Below are 17,518 nucleotides of genomic sequence, written 5' to 3' on the forward strand. Positions count from 1 at the left end.
CGGCTTCACAGCAGCATGTGGCGCGTGTTCGCGCGGCGCCTCGCCCCGTGCGCGGCCCCGCGGCGAGTGCCCGGCGCGGCGGGAGCGAGCCCGGCCCGGGGGGCCCGCGCCCTGAGTGGAGGGAGCCTGGGGGCCGCGCAGCCCCCGCCGGGCCGGAGCTGGAGCCGGAGCGGCCCGGGCCCCCGGCCCGCGGGGCGGCTGCTGCTGAGGGAGCCCTGGCCCCGCCTCGTCCCCCGGCGGTGGTGCAGCCTCCCGCCGCACCAGAAGGTGAGGGGCCGGGGGGGCACGAGGAACCGGCCCTGGTGCCCCATCAGCGGGGCACCCGGACCCCCCCCCCGGGACCCTGACCCCCAGAGCCGGGGGCTGCGGGTGCCGCCCCCAGCCGGAGCCGCCCGAGCCGCAGGGTCACCCCCTTTCTCTTCCCCAGCTCCCTGGGAGCGTGCCCCCCCGACCCCACAGCCGCGGGGGAGGCCAGGATGGGGGACCCCCTTGCAAAGCCCCCGTGAGATGGAAACAGCCCCAGCCCAGCCCCCCCCCCCTGCCCCCCCCCCCCCCTCAGACTCGCTGGCCGGGCCCTTCTCCTGTTCCTAGGCCCCCGAACCCGCAGGCTGTGGCACCCCTAGATCCCACTGGCCGATAGCCCGGTCATCTGCTGCCGAGTTGGGATTTGCCCTTGTCTGCGTGCCCCTTCCCCACCGCTCCAGTGTGCGCCAGTCGGGAGCTGCCCTTTAGAGCTCAAGGGGGCGAGCAGTTCCCCGAAGTCACTCTGAGTTACGAAGCACCTTGGGATAGGGTGACCAGATGTCCTGATTTTATAGGGACAGTCCCGATTTTTTGGTCTTTTTCTTATATAGGCTCCTATTACCCCCCACCTCCATCTCGATTTTTTCACATTTGCTGTCTGGTCACCCTACCTTGGGACGAATAAACGTGAAACTGTTATTGCCTGAGCATTATGGCCGTTTTATTGTTGACCCCTTGACTGTTTCTGGATTCAAGAGCATTGACTGGCCTCTCGCCTCTCTTGGTGGAAGGTGTTCTAGGGTCCCTTGCGCTATGGCTGGGTTGTTCTTTTGCAGGTGCCTTTGCCGGCTCTTTCCCCTACAATGCAGATGGGGACTATCGCTCGGTGGGAGAAGAAGGAGGGGGAGAAGATCAGCGAGGGAGATCTGATTGCAGAGGTACTGTGGAGAGGTTGCCCCTAACCAGGATGGTCCCAGTTATGGGGTACCAAGGGCCAGTTCTTCTGGGGGGGCCTCCCCTTGGGCCTCTCACTTTCTGGTGGGGTGGGAAGCTGCACCATAACCAGGGGACGAGGCAGGCTATAGTCTCTAAAATTGTCTCCGTACTAAGTGCATGCCCTGGATTTTGTTACAAGTCACCCCAAACGGGCATAAATGTCCTTTCCTCACCCTTAACCATTATCTCTGATTCAGCATTGGAAGGTTGACTCCTGCCTCTGTTCAGCCATAATGCCAGCTTCCATTACCCACTTGTTAAATTTTCAAACAAGCACCTTTGTACTTTCTCCTGTGCTGCCCCTCAGGCTTGGGAGAAGCTCCCCATAAACATCCACAAAACTAACTCATTTTCTGCCTTCAGATTTCTTCTTAAAATTCTCATTTGCTGTGAGGGCTACATAAAATTTGACAACAGATAGGCTGCTGGTGGGCTGAGACCACAGCCTGTCATGCTGATATATTGTCTCATTGTTTCCTTGTACTCCTCTGTCAGTCTGTCTATCCATCTGGTCCCTCTCATGCTTAGATTGTAAGTTATCTGGGGCAGGGACCCTCTTTGTGTTTTGTGTGTGTACAGCACCTAGCACAGCGGTGTCCTGATCGATGTCTGGGGCTCCTAGGTACTGTGAAATACAGATAATAAAAATTAATATTAATCTTCTGAAGCCACTTTATTGAAGTGATTAAAAACAGCCATAACCCCACTACCTCTCAGAGTTGCCTGCTGTTTCTTAGCTACTTGTGAGAGGGATTGAACCTCATTTGTTCTACAGCCTCTCTTCCCTTTCAGCCAAGTTGCTGCTGTCAACTGAGATGATTCTCATCATGGCTTTATATGCCAGGGAACTTCACCCACAAACATCAGACTGGTGGATTCTGAGCTGATGTGAAGCCTTCTTTTTTGTGTGTGCGCGCGTGTGGCCATAACAAGATCGTTCTCTTTTTGCAAAGGTGGAAACAGACAAAGCGACTGTGGGGTTTGAGAGTCTGGAAGAATGTTACTTGGCCAAGATCCTGGTGGCAGAAGGGACAAGGGATGTTCCCATTGGGTCTGTAATATGTATCACAGTTGAAAAGTAAGTAAATCGATCACATCTCAGTAGAGTGCTGTCTTGGGAACCTGGTGGTTTGGGTGCCCTGGATGAAGCATTAGGCACGTCATCTTCCATGTTGTCTTCATGGCTCCTTTCGCTCCTCTTCTAGGCCTGAGTTTATTGATGCCTTTAAGAATTTTACCTTGGATTCTGCAGCATCTGCTGCTCCAGCAGCCTCAGTGCCTCCCCCTTCAGCGGCAGCTCCCCCCCCACCAGCTCAGCCTTCTGTGCAGGCTCCAGGCAGCTCCTACCCTCCTCACATGCAGGTAGGGCATGTACATACCCTCAGTGAACTATTCTTCAGTGTCTGTCTTCTGTCTGTCTAACACTATTAACTCCTGGGCACTGTGATGTAGATACAAACCATGGGCCTTATTAGCTCTAGCTGCAGGAGTCTGTCGGTCGATCTATCCTACAGATTTAAAATGGTCTTCGGGGGCGGGGGGGACCCCAATCAGTTAAGCTTTGAAAACAGTTGTGCTTGGTTAGATCTAATGTGGTTAGATGCTGAGGTATCTCTGTGACTGCCTAGTACTACTACAGTATCCTATGTTTCTTTTATCTTAAGTACTTGTATGGCCCCTTTGGTCTTGCAAAATTGTACACATCATTATTATTTCATACATATCTAAAGTGCCTATCACTGTAGTACCTGACTGCTCTGAGGGCCAGGGTGTGTCACTGCCAGCATAGCTCTTCCCATCCACCCCTTCGTTTTTCATAGCATTGTGTTAAGGAGTCAGATCCCAAATGGAGTTGGGGGAACCTCACCTGTTGTGGGAATTGGGAGTTTTATTTCTATTTCTGCCACTGACTTGCTGTGTGACCTCAGACAAGGCACTCCACTTATCTGTGTCTCAATTTCCCCATCACTTGGGCTCTACAGGTAAAAAATGCTAGGTGATGATTATTTACTAGCACTAAACAGGCAAAGCAGAATCCCAACAGGAAAATCCCTCAGTTGTTGCCTCTCAAATTTCTTCCTTAACTTAAGTCTTGTTTAAAGAAGCTAAACCAGAGATCTGGCAGCAGCAGCATCGCACCCTGCTCCGTTGGGTTAGGCAGGCCCAGGAACATATTGGTGCAGGCTCATTCTCAAGGGTAACACGCTTGTTGGATTTGAAGTCATGCTCCTGTTCCTGTTGGCTTTCAGTTATCTGTTATGATACGCTCGCATTCTTTTGACTCCATAGATTCTTCTCCCTGCTCTCTCGCCTACGATGACAATGGGCACGGTTCAGAGGTGGGAGAAGAAGGTTGGTGAGAAACTCAGTGAAGGAGACTTACTGGCAGAAATTGAAACAGACAAAGCCACGATAGGTGAGAAATTTCTAACCCTGAGAGGGACCATAGATTGTTCTATAACCTCTGGAGAGAGCGTGATCCACAGTAGAGCTTCAAACCAGCCTCTTCTCTTCCAGCTGCAAAGAGCAGTAGGCCTTGGTGCAACGTAAAAGAAGCAATTTAAAGCTATTTCCTGTCCTCTTGTAGTTCTAGGTGATAGAGCTGCTAATAGCAGCTCCCAGCTTTGCATCAGCCCTGTTGTGTTAGACCTGCGGTATGTGGAGACTTCTCCCCATTCGGTGTTGTTTTAAAGATCTGTTAAAAAGTGGCAGAGATTTAGTTACTGGGGGGAGACTGAAAGCATCATCTAGAAGAACTCTTCATTGTGCCAGTGTGTTGAGATTGTGAGACATCAATGCCAACCTTCTGGTTATTTGATCTTCCCCAGCACTCATCAGTCATTTTCTTTTAAGGCTTTGAAGTGCAGGAAGAAGGTTACCTGGCAAAAATTATGGTGCCTGAAGGAACAAGGGATGTGCCATTAGGAACCCCACTCTGTATCATTGTGGAGAAGGAGTCTGATATTCCAGCATTTGCTGACTACAGGGAGACTGGAGTAGCTGACATCAAACCACAAGCACCACTACTAAGTCCTCCCCCTCCGGTAAAGACTATCTCTGATGGGGAAGAGAAGTTGGGGGGACCATTAGCAGTTGCTAATCTGACCTGAATAATCCTGCTGTTTTGGACCTTGTGAAGTTTGAACTCCAATAATGTGTTTGTGGTTTCATGAGTGGAAGGATAATGTGAGATGGATACAACCTGTTAGCACAAGTTAGCTATCCTCTGGGAACTGATGGAGGTTGTTCCCTATGTCTGTAATTCAGACCGCTGCCCGTTCTAGTTTTAAATGCCCCAAATGGTCCTGCCATGAGGGCAGGGGACTGGACTCGATGACCTCTCGAGGTCCCTTCCAGTCCTAGCATCTATGTATCTATGAAATGATGGGGATACAAGTCACTTACTGCCCCTTCCTCTGGGAGATGATTCCACAACATAATCAGTCGCACTCCCAGAAAGGCATTCTGATAGACTAAATAATGTCATCTATTTCTCTGTACCTTCCTAAATAATTCTTCTCCCCCATACCTATAGTATTATGTTCCCCACCTCTGATCCTCACTCTAGCCACAAATTCTGCTGATTTATCTCTCATTCTCTTCCTTAATCTCCTAAATCAGCCCCTGATCACTTTTGTTGCTGATCTGTGAACATTCTCTAGTTGGTTTCTGGTAACCAGATGCCCATGTTCTCTTTGCATGTTAAATCTCCTCATACTTATTAAGTGAAACTTTAAGACTTTAGCTGAATGTCTGTGCAGCTAATGACTGTGTCTAACCCATTCTCTTAAGGCAGCAGCTCCTCCTCCCCAGCCCACTGCCCCTTCAGCTCCAGCAGTCACATCACCTGGGGCTCCCGCACATAAAGGAAGGGTAATAATTAGCCCCCTGGCGAAGAAATTGGCAGCAGAAAGAGGAATTGACATTGTGCAGGTGAAAGGTGAGTTGCCATTTCTGTTCTTATCCAAGTCTCTGCTGCCCTTAGATGTGTGCTGAGCTGTCCATTCCCTCACAGTCCATCGAAAATGTTTTCCGGTCATGGATTACAGCCGAATGTCCAATTGCTGTGCTAAGTGACTGGGTCAGAAAGGGAGTGGGTTTCATTTTAACGTGCATTTTCCCAATATGGCATTGCATGAAATCATCTTACATTTCACATGTCCCTCCACCAGGTACTGGACCAGATGGCAGAATCACGAAGAAAGATATTGAGTCATTTGTGCCTCCAAAGATTGTCCCTGTGAGTAGGACTGAAATCTGTGAGATCTTGTACTACCGCATTAGTAGTTGTTATGACAGAAGTGTAGAGCTACCTGCTGTTCTTTGGAAGCAGCTGAAGACTGCAACCAGCAGGTGAAGTACGGCCGTTCTGAAGACTGACAGTTGTGCTGGTGATTGGACAGTGTGGAATGTTGTATCTGAAAGTGTTGGGGAGTCAGCATGTGTAGGACTTCAGAAACGTGAGACAAATTGTTCTCCTTTTTTAATTTGTCACTTTGGAATTTTGCTGCAGAAGCACATCCTGCCTCTCCAGGTGTTTATATGGTCCCCATTACCATAATAACAGAACAGCTGATGGAGTGGCGGAGCCTGGAGGAATGCAGCTTAGGAGGGGAAAATCAAAGGAAGTCCAATATTAAAAACTGAAAGTCTCCTGCAGTCATCCTTACTTTCCAATCATTGTCTGATGGAGTTCTGCTTTGTAGCTGTAACCTTATAGGCTGGTACCTATCACTAATATTTATTACCAGTCCTTAATTAGAATATAGTAGCTACAGATATCAATACCATATGTTTCGTATACCCACAAACACCACATCATTATTAAGGCCTTAATATTTGGGTTTGTGAGTCACTTAAAATGCATTAGGGTAGGAAGCTATAGGAGGGGAGTGCCTTCTGCTTATTAAAGAAGGTGACCTGGAAACGGGGAGAGTAGCCATATTTCAGCAATCTGTTTTCCACCGCAGCCTTATTCACAGGAGTTATCCCAAAGCTTGTCTCCGTAATGCTGATTTCTAGTTTCTTACAAACCCCAGCTCACATCTGAACAATGTCTGTCTGTGTCTCTCTTTGCATATAGGCCCAGGCAGCCCCTGTTGCACCTGCAGCTCCAACAGCAGCACCACCTCCTTCAGGCGTCTTCACAGATATCCCCATCAGTAATGTTCGGAGGGTAAGAAGTTTTCCTTCTTTCTCTCCCTTTAAAGAGGAGATTGTATTTACACATAGGAATATTTCCAGAAACATTAAACATTTAACCACTGTTGACTAAGGTCCCTTTTAACCTGGAGGGCCAATTGGATGCTGAAGGGTAGGGAACCTGGTAGAAGAAGTGATTTAATAGCGCTGGCTTGAGCAAGGCATAGAACTGGCAGGTGTTGAGCAAGCTTCCCCCCTGCAGCTTTGCTGATGCACCTCCATTCTGACCTGCGAGGTCTCTCCCTGTCCACAGCTTTGTCAATGCACCTCACCCCTAATCTGCAGCAACTCTTCTATCCCAGTTTGCACCTCGAGCAGAGACGGCCAATTGTGCCAAATCATGTCATGATGGTTGATGTACCCAAAAAAAGGACTAGGGTGAGATCCACCCACATCTCGAGAAATGAAAGTTGAAGCAAAATCCCACTCTCATTTTTACTGCCATTAGTGATTTATAGTAGGGTGACGTGTCTCCAGGTGTCTGGTGCCTTATAATGGACAACCATTCCTGTTAGCCGAATCTCTCTTTTCTGGTGTAATGAACTTCATTTGAAGGGGAGGGCGAGATCTTCTTGTGGAGGTGCCTTTTATATACAGCAACTGCTTTATTGCGTTTATAAAAATGCATCCATACAACGTTTCTGGCCTCATGTACAATTTCTCTAAAATACAAATAACAGTTAGGACCAATGTCCCCAAAACTAAGATGCTTCCCAAATCACCATAACAAAGTTTTCCTCTGTCCCAGCCCATCTGTTCATCTCTCTGCTCCATCCAGCAAAAGCCTAGGAGAACACAATGAGAGTAGGGGTATAAATTCTAGCTGTTTTAAAAATGCAAAATCCTTATATTGGTCTTTTGGCTATTGTCTGTTGCTCAGTGGTCTTTATGTAGCAACTCCAAAGACACTTGGACCAAACCCAATTGTGCTATAACGTGTGCATCTAAGACAGTGGCGTGCATTGTCAGCCCTACTTTTAACTTGGATGGAAACCCATTTTGCAAAGTGTGTTGTGTTTTAATGACCTGCTCTGTTTCCCTTCAGGTCATTGCTCAGCGTTTGATGCAGTCTAAACAAACAATACCTCACTACTATCTATCTATTGATATAAATGTGGGAGAAATACTGGAGCTCAGGAAAGAACTTAATAAGGTAACACTACTGAAGGGTTGTGGTGTGGGTCTGAGCGGACAGGTAGATAACCAGTCTGGTGAGCCTCCTGCGTCTGTTCTTCAGTGTTGAGCCAGCTGGACTTGGGAAGAACGGGTTCCTTCGCATCCAAAGTTTGCTGCCTCCTGCTAGTCAAGTCTTGACACAGTGTGTGGAGAAGTCTTATTCATCCAAACACTGCCCATTGTGTGCTCAGAGTTCCCCAACCAGATCACATTGAATCCTAGACAACCTGCACAGCTTTCTTTTACTATTGTTGCCTCAGTTAGAAAATAGGATAAAGAGCAGGATCAAACCGTAAACAAGATGCTGCTTCTGAGCCGAGTGTTTTCTTTTGGAGAAATGAAGATAACACATATCCCAAAACTGAATGCTGCTTCTCAGACTCCAAGGGGGGAGATGCAAATGTGAAATGGGCTTAAGACACTTTCAGATGTTGTTTCCTCTTAGAGATGTGCCAGATTGACTGTGATGGGGTCACGCAGTACGTGTAAACAGGCTGTGTAGTCTCGTGTTTATGCAAACTAATTCCGTTTTTGTGGTGACTATAAGGAGTGAGTAAATCACTGACGTTTCAAACCTCTGTCTTCTCTTTACAGGAGGTGTCAGAGAACGTTAAGCTTTCTGTCAACGATTTCATCATTAAAGCTTCAGCTCTGGCATGTGTGAAGGTGCCTGAAGCCAATTCCTCATGGTTGGACACTGTTATCAGGCAGTAAGTATATGGTCCAAATGTAGCTAGTAACTTTATTCAGTATGGTGTTAATAGCAAAATGGAGCAATTCTCCCACGCTTTTGGCAGGATCTCATAAAGGCTGGCAGGAATGGGAGCAGCTGCAGTGTAAAACTCAGGGGATTCTCAATACTTCATATCCTTTTCTTCAAGTGCCCTTGTGAGTGAGGCCTGGGCACTTAGATTTAATGGACTTGACAGTAACTACTCGTTTATACAAGGTGGCTTTAATGCTTTCAAAAAAATCTTTGTGTCCTGCTCAAGTAATCTGGGTTGTGTCTCCATTGTGTCTTACAGAAATCATGTAGTGGATGTTAGCATTGCAGTGAGTACTCCTGCAGGGCTTATAACTCCCATCGTGTTCAATGCGCACATAAAGGGACTGGCTTCCATTAGTAAAGATGTTGCCTCTTTGGCAGCCAAAGCACGAGAAGGTAAACTTCAGCCCCACGAATTCCAGGTGAGGCGCTTGGTGTGTTAGTAATTACTGCAGCTGTGATTGTTCCCAACTTAAAAAAAAAAAAAATTGAACAATTTCATGACATATCAGTCAATTGACTGCTTCAGAACAGGAACTTTCAAGTAAATGATCAAGTGTAGCCATGTTAATTAACATGCTGTGTGAAGTGACTTTTGTGAAGTTCCATATATTAATCTGTGTGTTTATTTCCTGTAGGGAGGCACTTTTACGGTTTCCAATTTAGGAATGTATGGGATTAAGAATTTCTCTGCCATAATCAATCCACCTCAGGCATGTATTCTGGCAGTTGGTACTTCAGAGAACAGGCTGGTGCCAGCAAATAATGAGAAGGGGTAAGTATTAAATAGAGCATTATCCAGATTCAGTTAACTCTTCAAACAGGTGACATTTACTTTGGAATAATGGCTAGGATTCTAATTTCCCCATCAAATGATCAATATTTTGCAGTATTGCACAGTGCAACTGTTGCGCTTCACGAGCTGCTTTTGATACATCATAATTTTAAATACAGTTATAGGCAAATCTTATCAATCTGTTTTCAGTTTAGCTATGTTAGGTACTTATGTGGCTCCCATTGCCATATTATCCAACCATCTCACAATCGTTAATGTATTTCCCCGCACAATGTCCCTGTGAGATAGGGAAGTCCTATTATCCCCATCTGTAAGATGGGGGCCTGAGGCACGGAGAGTAAATAATTTGCTCAAGGTTGCACAGGAAATGTGTGGCAGAGGAAGGAATTGAACCTTTGTCTCCTAAATCCTAGATTAGTGCCTTTCTCACAGGACCATATTTCGTTGGTAAATTTTGACTGGCACAGTGCAGACTTTTGAATCTGGTGAGCAAATGAATGATGCGTTGTATAGATAAAAGGCAGTCTTACTGCCTGAAAACTCACCCTGAGGTAGACAGGCCTCGAGGGCGACTTAGCATGGAGGTGGAGTGAAGTTTTATCATGAATGTATTTGCATTTTATTAAATAAAATGAACTGCATGTTCCAAAGGGATCACCTAATTTCAGAAAATGAAGGATATGATCTACTCTATCATGTAGATCTTCATCATAAGCATTTGTGGAGATATAAATGTAGATCTGAGTACGACAAGACTAACACCCTTTGGTGTTTATCTTTTATAAAAGTCCTGGGTGGTGTGTAAATATCACTGGCTGACAAATCTCTGCTAACCAACTTGCAGAGTGCGAAATATGGTAATTTGTTTCTCTTCCCAGGTTTGATGTGGCCAGCATGATGTCAGTTACTCTTAGTTGTGACCACCGAGTTGTGGATGGAGCAGTTGGAGCCCAGTGGCTTGCTGAGTTCAAAAAGTTCCTTGAAAGGCCAACAACCATGCTGCTATAATCGAACCAAACAACCAAGACTTTCCTAGGTCACATTGTTCTGTTCTAATCAAGCTATTTATATTTCAGTGATTAGACTCTATTAAACAAATTTTCCTTTTTTATTTTAAATATGTATATTAACTGGTAATTTTTACCAGTCTGTACAGATAAATAGTTTGCAGAAGGCTTTACAGAGCAATATACAGTTATACTGTATTTTATACAGTTAATGAATTTGCCAATGTTTCTCAAAAAAAGTCAAGTGTTTTAGATTTAAAATCATGTGAACACTCCTGAATTGGGGCGGGGGGGGAGGGGGGGAGCATACACAGATATATAATCTCTTGTGTTCTCAGAAATAAGAGAACCAGATTGTAAACCTCTGTGCAAAAGAATTTGTAAGGCTAGGTTTTTTTTTAAGTGAACCCTAAGTGGTCTGTTCTCCTGCTAGTATTAGTGAAAGTGACAGGCACACACTGAGAGGAGGAATATTTTTTCATAGGACAAAGGGTTCACATTCCAATTCCTCCTTGAAATTCAACACTAACTCAGATTTTCACAGCTACGTGATCTCTTTTAGAGGACTTTAAAAAAAAAAGGGGGGGGGGGGCAAGAGAGAAGTTACACTAATCAGGCTATCAAAACAATAAATCGAATCTCTTCTAATTGCCAGAGAACGTGCCCTATCCTTGTGGATTTTCACGTGTGTATTTTTGTATGAAATTATCTTAAATGGCTGCTTTCCCTCCTGCAATGTTAACAATACACCCTATTGCAATGGAAATGTTCTGCAGAACAGTCAGGAGAATTTCTTGCTATGTGTATTGATACCCATTATTAGCATGTGTAATTTGGCCATTGGTATTCCATCCCTGCAAATCATTTCTGTGATGACTTGGATGCTTGAAAATTGGTTTTTCAGACATTCTTGACATAGGAATCTCTGACATGAGTTGAGGTCATTGATATCACAATTCTTCGATGAAATGTCTTTACTGTCCCAGCCTTTGTGCTGTCCCATGTATATAATGTATGTAAAATGCTTTAAATGGTTTTCTATTGGACTTGTACCCAAATACACTAACAATTGTGTCCTACAGTGCGGGGATACATTGGTGGCCACTCCCAATATTCCACTTTCCAAAGGGAAATGTTAACTTAAAAAGGATCATGTAGTTGATCAGTGACCAGGAGAGCTTGGTAGGAACAAAAGGTTAAATAAATTCTATATAGAAACTTATTCTGTACCCTATACATTGCATTAAGTATTGTCTCTTGTAAAGTTGTGCTACAGAATCCACTAAAAGTAATACTGAAAAAATATACTGTGGAGATGAAATATTTTTGTGAGAACTATGTAACGTTTTACTTGGTGGGTTGCAGTTATGCCTAACTTTGATGGTTGGGTAAGAAGAAAAGTTGTTGCACTTAAGTTTAAAAATGTTCTAATTCTCTCAGTTCCATATTCTCTAGCGAGTCCATGTGTTCTATTAAACCTTTGGAATTGTTAGACAAATAAAAATTGTCCCAGTGCTTTTTCTGTTTAGTAGTGGGTGCTGCTCACCTCACTGCTAGTGCACAGTCTATCCAAGTTGTCAGCCCGTTTCGTTGGGCAAATGCAACTTACCCTATTAACCTTAAGATTTCCAGCCATAAGTGATTCAGTAACATCTTTGTTAAGCCACCATCATGCAGCACTGGACTTGGATGATTTATGTTTCTGACTCCACTGTGTACTTAGAAGTTCTGGTTAAGGAAATCCTGGACACTCTTGTTATCCCATCCCCATAATAACCTGAAAATTAATCAAAACAGGAACTACCTTGTGCCAAAGGACCACTGTCTTATTGAGAGCCTGACTGGGGAACAGGTTGCAGAACAGCAGAATGATCCTTTGTTTGTAGTTGGCTGTGTGTTGCAGTGCCCTGTTGCATGCTATACACTCCAACTAGGGCACCTCACGTACATGAACACTTCTCAGTCTGACCTATAACTATAGAAAGGCAGTCTTTAGATGCAATCCTTGTGACTGTTTCAGAACAAAAATGGAGGAAAACTAAGAATTGTGGCTCATGAGTAAATTAGTCTGTTAAAATTTAATAATAATAATAATATATAGAGAGATCATATCTCCTAGAACTGGAAGGGACCTTGAAAAGTCATCGAGTCCAGCCCTTTGCCTTCACTAGCAGGACCAAGTACTGATTTTGCCCCAGATCCCTAAGTGGCCCCCTCAAGGATTGAACTCACAACCCTGGGTTTAGCAGGCCAATGCTCAAATCACAGAGCTATCCCTCCCCATAAAATACAATTATACATTTCTAACCTGTCTGTTCTAATTTCTGATCTATTTTAAAACATGGTTATTCCTTTGCCATATTGTTATATGCTGTAATGGAGGAGAGTAATGTAAAGCTAAAGTGGGTACAGCCTGGCATAAAAGGGGTGAGTACATTGTGATATCAAATTATTTACCAAAAAGGCATCATGAAATTGATGCTTTATTTCCTCACTTCCAGTCTGAAAAATAATTTCATATTTGAAAGAATATGATCATTATTGCCTTTGTAAAACAACTTGACTGCTGGCCTACCTTGTCCAACCTCTGAAGTACTCATTTTTAATGTTATCTCATCTGCATTGGCTTGTTTTCTTCATGAATGCTAGCTGGCACCACAGACATATAGCACTTGGGAAGTGTTTATAGTAGAGAAATCCTTTTGGTAGATACCTTCATTCATAGGGTTCTTGAGCTTTCATATTCATTATGTAAATAGTCTTTGAATTGGCAGACTAGTTCTAGAGCACTATTGTTATGTTGCCTAGTTCTGCTGAGAGTGCAATACCATTGCATTGGTGGGTTAAGGCCAACTCTTACTACTGAGGGCAGCTGTGCACTATCAGCAGAGGAGCCACTGACTGAATTGGCTGTGGAGACTGCTCACCTCACCTTTGAAAGGTAACCCCTGCAGCTCTATTTGAAAAAGAAGCCAGGTTGGGGGAGAGCTTGCACTGTTACATGTCATGCATCATCAATGTCCCCATCTTTCACCAGAATTAAATCCTCTATTTAAAAAGAAACAGTTTGCAACACCGGATAAGAGTTTTTTCAGCAGAGTAAAACCAGAAAGCAAAACAATTTCTTCAAAAGTTTATCACCCTTTATTGCTCTACTGATTGACAAACTGGACATGGTAGTAAAGTTTATAATGTAGAATCGTGTTAGAGATAAAATGATCTAAGTAACCCTTAAATGCTTACAACTTGTATTACGAATTCCTTCCTACTCTATATACTGTACACTTCCTCTCTATGTAAACTTCATCACCCTCTGTTCTCTAAAGGAAATTGTGTGCGCACAGACAGCAAAACAGATACTTAGAATAACACAGATACTGATTTCTACATATTGGTAAGATCTTTACCATTAACCTTCCTTTTAATCTTTAAGAGTGACACATACCCACTAACTTTGTGAGAATCTGCTCTCCCTAACATTTTCTTTAGGAAATTGGCATTATGATAAGCAACACACCTTTCCCTTTGTTAAATGTTGCTGTAGTTGCTTCTTCATCGACCAATTCTGGCAAATCCAGCTGTAATCTGTATTTTTCAGGGACTTCAACGATTACATCATCCTAAAACAGGCAAATTAAAATACTCCGTGAGCAAGTATATGTGTTAGTTTAAGTGACTTTCTAAGCCTGTTTGGGTTCAACAGAGAGAAGACACAGGTTTTCATTCCTGCAAAACTTACCCTTGAAATGCTCAGTTCACATTCAGAAACAGAACTAACTTTAGGCAATTCAACTTTCAGTTCAATCTTTAGAGGTTTCCCATTTGAATCCTTTGCAATGGTCAGTTCATAGGCAGGTGTGCTTGGCTCCTCTGGCAGCTCCATACTGGCAATCTCTTCTATCAGATGCACTTTAGACTGTGTAACATCCTTGTTCAGCAGCAGTGTAGCATTATTGTGATCCTCCTCTCTGAGGTTGTGCTTCATCTGGTCCAGTGTCAGTTCTTCCAGAAAAAATATTAGTCACACAGGTAGTTACTAAAATATCGTCTTAGAAATAGTTTAGCTGTAGATTTAACTGATGGATTTATACCAGTTGGCAAAATGTGCCAAAACTTAAGTCTCAGCTTTGTGATTATGAACTCAGCTGCTACAGCTTGTATACTAATTTCATGGAGCTCTTTCCATCTTCATTTCTCATTTCCAATTTTATTTTTAAGTAGGTGCAAGATTGAAACTCAAGTTTCCAGTGTTCTGTACCTTACAGTGACACCACAAAGGCCTGATTCTACTGGGCCCAAGCCTGCGAGATGCTGAGCATCTTGCAGGAACAGGGAACAAGTCAGTTTCAATATTCTTTAGATTTCATGGAGATGGAAAGTAACATTGTAGCCGCCCTCACATGGACAGGACCTTTCCCATTTCCATTACACCATTTCTTGACAGTAATTTAAAAAGTGTACGTACCATTCCTCATGTTCTTGTTGAAAAGTGGAGCTGGTAGTGGCCCTCCTCCCAGACTCTGTTTCATCCTTTTCAGGCTTCCTTTGAGTGTGAATGTTGCAATGTGGTAAGAGTGGGCGAGAGAGAGGTTGTAATGCTCCTCAATGTATTTAAATGTCAGACGGATCAAGTGATCCATTTCTGCTTGGTTCTCCTCTCGCTGAAGAACAGTCGGATTATATGCAATATCTATGATGGAGTAAATCTCTAGAAAAACAATGAGTGTCAAAAATTATTGCTGTACTGATACAATCTGTTTTATAGGGGATAGAATACACCATCTGCCATAGCTACAGTAGGGGTAACCTATATTAAGAATAATTTTGATGCTTTTCATTATTGAATGTTTTGAAGAATCAATAATATGAAGAGGGGAGTGGCTTGATCTGTGGTTTCCTATGAGGAGCTGGTTCCAGAAAACTGACCTATAGAAAATACCACTCCCATCCAGCAGACCACTTACGTACATGTGTAAAGTTAAGCATGGAAGTAATTTCCCTGCATTTAATGGAACTGAGACTACTCGTGTGTTTAAAGATTGGTACATGCGCTAAAGCCCCAATCCTGCAAGGCACTTAAGCATTTAGTACGATGTTCTGCTTTTTCAGAAGGAACAACCAATTTTACTTAGGGTTCAGTCTATGCCTCCTCCACCTTCAAGTTGCGAGCTATATGCCAGCCAAAGGCATTCTAAAAGGGCTGCTCTTTGCCAAAGTTATGTCTTTGCCTTGCCAATACAATACTATAGAAATGAGAGGAAAGCGTCCTAACTGTGGCACGTACAAAGAGTATTTTGGAACCCATTATGTACTTGCCTGCTTTATCGGACACCTCCTCTAGTGGGCCAGCACTTAGAGGTATTGGATCAGTAGGTGACTTAGGAGCTGGGACCCTTTTCCACCTGCAGAGGTTAATGAACAATGATTTTTCATTAGGATCCTGCAAAGAGAACCCAAAACCACTTAATTACCACAAATGTTTAGGTCCCCTTGTATCCAAAAGTGCAGTGGAACCAAACGGTTAACAACAGAGTAAAATCATAGGTCACTTCCAAATCCTTAACTACCTATAAACTTCTTTGTTCAACTTTATAGAAAACCGGTAAAGAGCTATGTTTGTCTCCCTGCCCACAGGGCTTTCGTATTGAAGAAAAGATACACTGAGGTGTACACCAGGAGCAGGATAGGATTTAAATACAGTTTATGAACATCGATTTTAGGGACACAAAGGGGCCTTTTTACCAGAAACAGCAAAAGTACGAGTCTTGTCACAGTCTGTGCTATGTAGGACATTAAACAACAAACCAGCACTGCTTTAGAGTCTGACTGTGACCTATAGTTGTGCCAGCATAACCGGGGAGTACTTCCACTGCGGTCAATGGAGTTACACTGCTGCAATAGTATGAGAGGAGAATCAGGTTTCTAGTATCTAGGAGCTGGCTACTTCCATAGCACAAGGGGGGAGAGCTGCCTCTCTAAAGACTTGTATTCACTGCCCAGAGGTACCAGTATCCAGATCAAGTTATGGGGTTCACCCTCTCAAGGTTTACTGTGCTCTTAGATGCAGAATATATCCAGGATTTCCATGTTACATTAAGTGATCTGCTATGATCATCAATTCTGACAGAATCTCAGAGCTAGGAATCGAGCTCTATCACAATGGGATGCATTCCGGTTTATTAATGAACCTCAGCCCACAAAGTATGCCTTCCTGAATTATATGTGATCTCCTCTAGGCCCTTACTTTTTCCATGGACACTGCTTGGTTTAATTAGGAATGGCTTTGCATTTAACACTAGAATTCATATCTGCATCTGCTGCTCTTTCCAGTTCCATGTAAACATGGTGTTTTTCCCGCAGGCATATAGACCAGTTGGGTTATCAGACTCTGACAATGGCTATTGCCCAATGCTTCTGTGAAAATAAAAATCTTCCACAATGCACCTCTTTGTGCCCTCCATGATAGTGTATTTTGGGAAGGAGCACTGGCTCACACCCTGAAGCACAAAGCATGAGAACTTTTATTATTTTTATCCTAGCCAGTGGCACTGCAGAGGCTGTTTTTCCTCACAAAAATCAAATCCTTTTTTAACCTTATTGAGCCATTAGGCTGAATGATATCCTCATTCCTTCCCTCACTGGTGTCTCAGTTCTCTTGGGTCTCTAGCAGTGAACACTGGTGCTCAGAAGGACCCTCACCCACTCCCAAGGGTATTCAGATAGCCTGTGAGGGCTCCCATGACACAGCTCAGTTAGTAGTGGCTGGTTTTGCAGCTGGAAGCATCTTCCAGGCAGTACCATTGCCAGGTGAGATCCTACTGGAAACTCATGGCTCTTTCATAGTATAAGCCCTTGCCCCGCGTACCAGTATGTGGGTCTGTAGGCAAAGATGTGGTTCAGGGGGAGTGCAATATTGCTTTGCATCCTCCAGCTGCTGCTGCATGAATCTGTGGTAACTCTCAGGGGTGTTTTCTGCCATCTCATCCAGCATACTCCAGAGCTGGGTCACTTGAGTCAGCATGTCCTCTGGGTGAGCAGGAGCCGCCATCATTAGCACAAATGTCCCTCAGGAAGCAGCCCGGGTCCTACGCGTAATGCCTATAAGAGAAAAAAGAGAATTAGGGGGAGTATCTGCTTTGAACAGGTGCCCTTCACGGGGTCCATGGGATTTGTATCCTCGACTCCAGGGCAAAATATGTTCTAGTCACAAGAAAAAGGATGGGGGATCTACCTGCCAACCGCTTCCCCTGTCCCCTTGACCCCACCCTAGCGCCCCGTGCTGCCCCCTTGACCCCCACCCCAGATCCCCCTGTGCCGCTCCCTTGGCCCCCA

The 17,518-nt window shown here is 44.2% G+C and overlaps 2 protein-coding genes across 2 annotated transcripts in view; one reads left to right on the forward strand and one right to left on the reverse strand.

The window, feature by feature from the left end:
* On the forward strand, positions 1–11,690 carry DLAT (dihydrolipoamide S-acetyltransferase). Its single transcript, XM_034754635.1, has 14 exons — positions 1–267; positions 1,080–1,181; positions 2,193–2,317; positions 2,445–2,601; positions 3,529–3,655; positions 4,093–4,283; positions 5,032–5,179; positions 5,412–5,479; positions 6,323–6,415; positions 7,487–7,594; positions 8,212–8,327; positions 8,643–8,805; positions 9,022–9,158; positions 10,058–11,690. The coding sequence occupies exons 1-14, from the start codon at positions 16–18 to the stop codon at positions 10,185–10,187; spliced, it is 1,917 nt and encodes a 638-aa protein (XP_034610526.1). The 5' UTR covers positions 1–15; the 3' UTR covers positions 10,188–11,690.
* Positions 11,691–13,311: 1,621 nt separating this feature from the next.
* Positions 13,312–17,518, reverse strand: part of PIH1D2 (PIH1 domain containing 2) — a gene marked incomplete in the record, with an annotated part of 9,412 nt that continues 5,205 nt past the window's right edge. The window contains 5 exon segments of the mRNA XM_034754569.1: positions 13,312–13,806; positions 13,926–14,188; positions 14,652–14,894; positions 15,503–15,626; positions 17,052–17,264. Coding sequence (XP_034610460.1) covers positions 13,672–13,806; positions 13,926–14,188; positions 14,652–14,894; positions 15,503–15,626; positions 17,052–17,237 — 951 coding nt within the window.

Source organism: Trachemys scripta, chromosome 21 (genome assembly GCF_013100865.1).
Source record: "Trachemys scripta elegans isolate TJP31775 chromosome 21, CAS_Tse_1.0, whole genome shotgun sequence".
Lineage (NCBI taxonomy): Eukaryota > Metazoa > Chordata > Testudines > Emydidae > Trachemys > Trachemys scripta.

What these genes read in the sequence shown, in the direction of transcription:
- DLAT (XM_034754635.1), top strand. Translation starts at nt 16, where the DNA reads ATGTGGCGCGTGTTCGCGCGGCGCCTCGCCCCGTGCGCGGCCCCGCGG. An exon ending in AACAGACAAAGCCACGATAG is followed by an intron (nt 3,656 to 4,092) that starts GTGAGAAATTTC and finishes TTTTCTTTTAAG; the next exon opens with GCTTTGAAGTGCAGGAAGAA. An exon ending in TTGGACACTGTTATCAGGCA is followed by an intron (nt 8,328 to 8,642) that starts GTAAGTATATGG and finishes TGTGTCTTACAG; the next exon opens with AAATCATGTAGTGGATGTTA.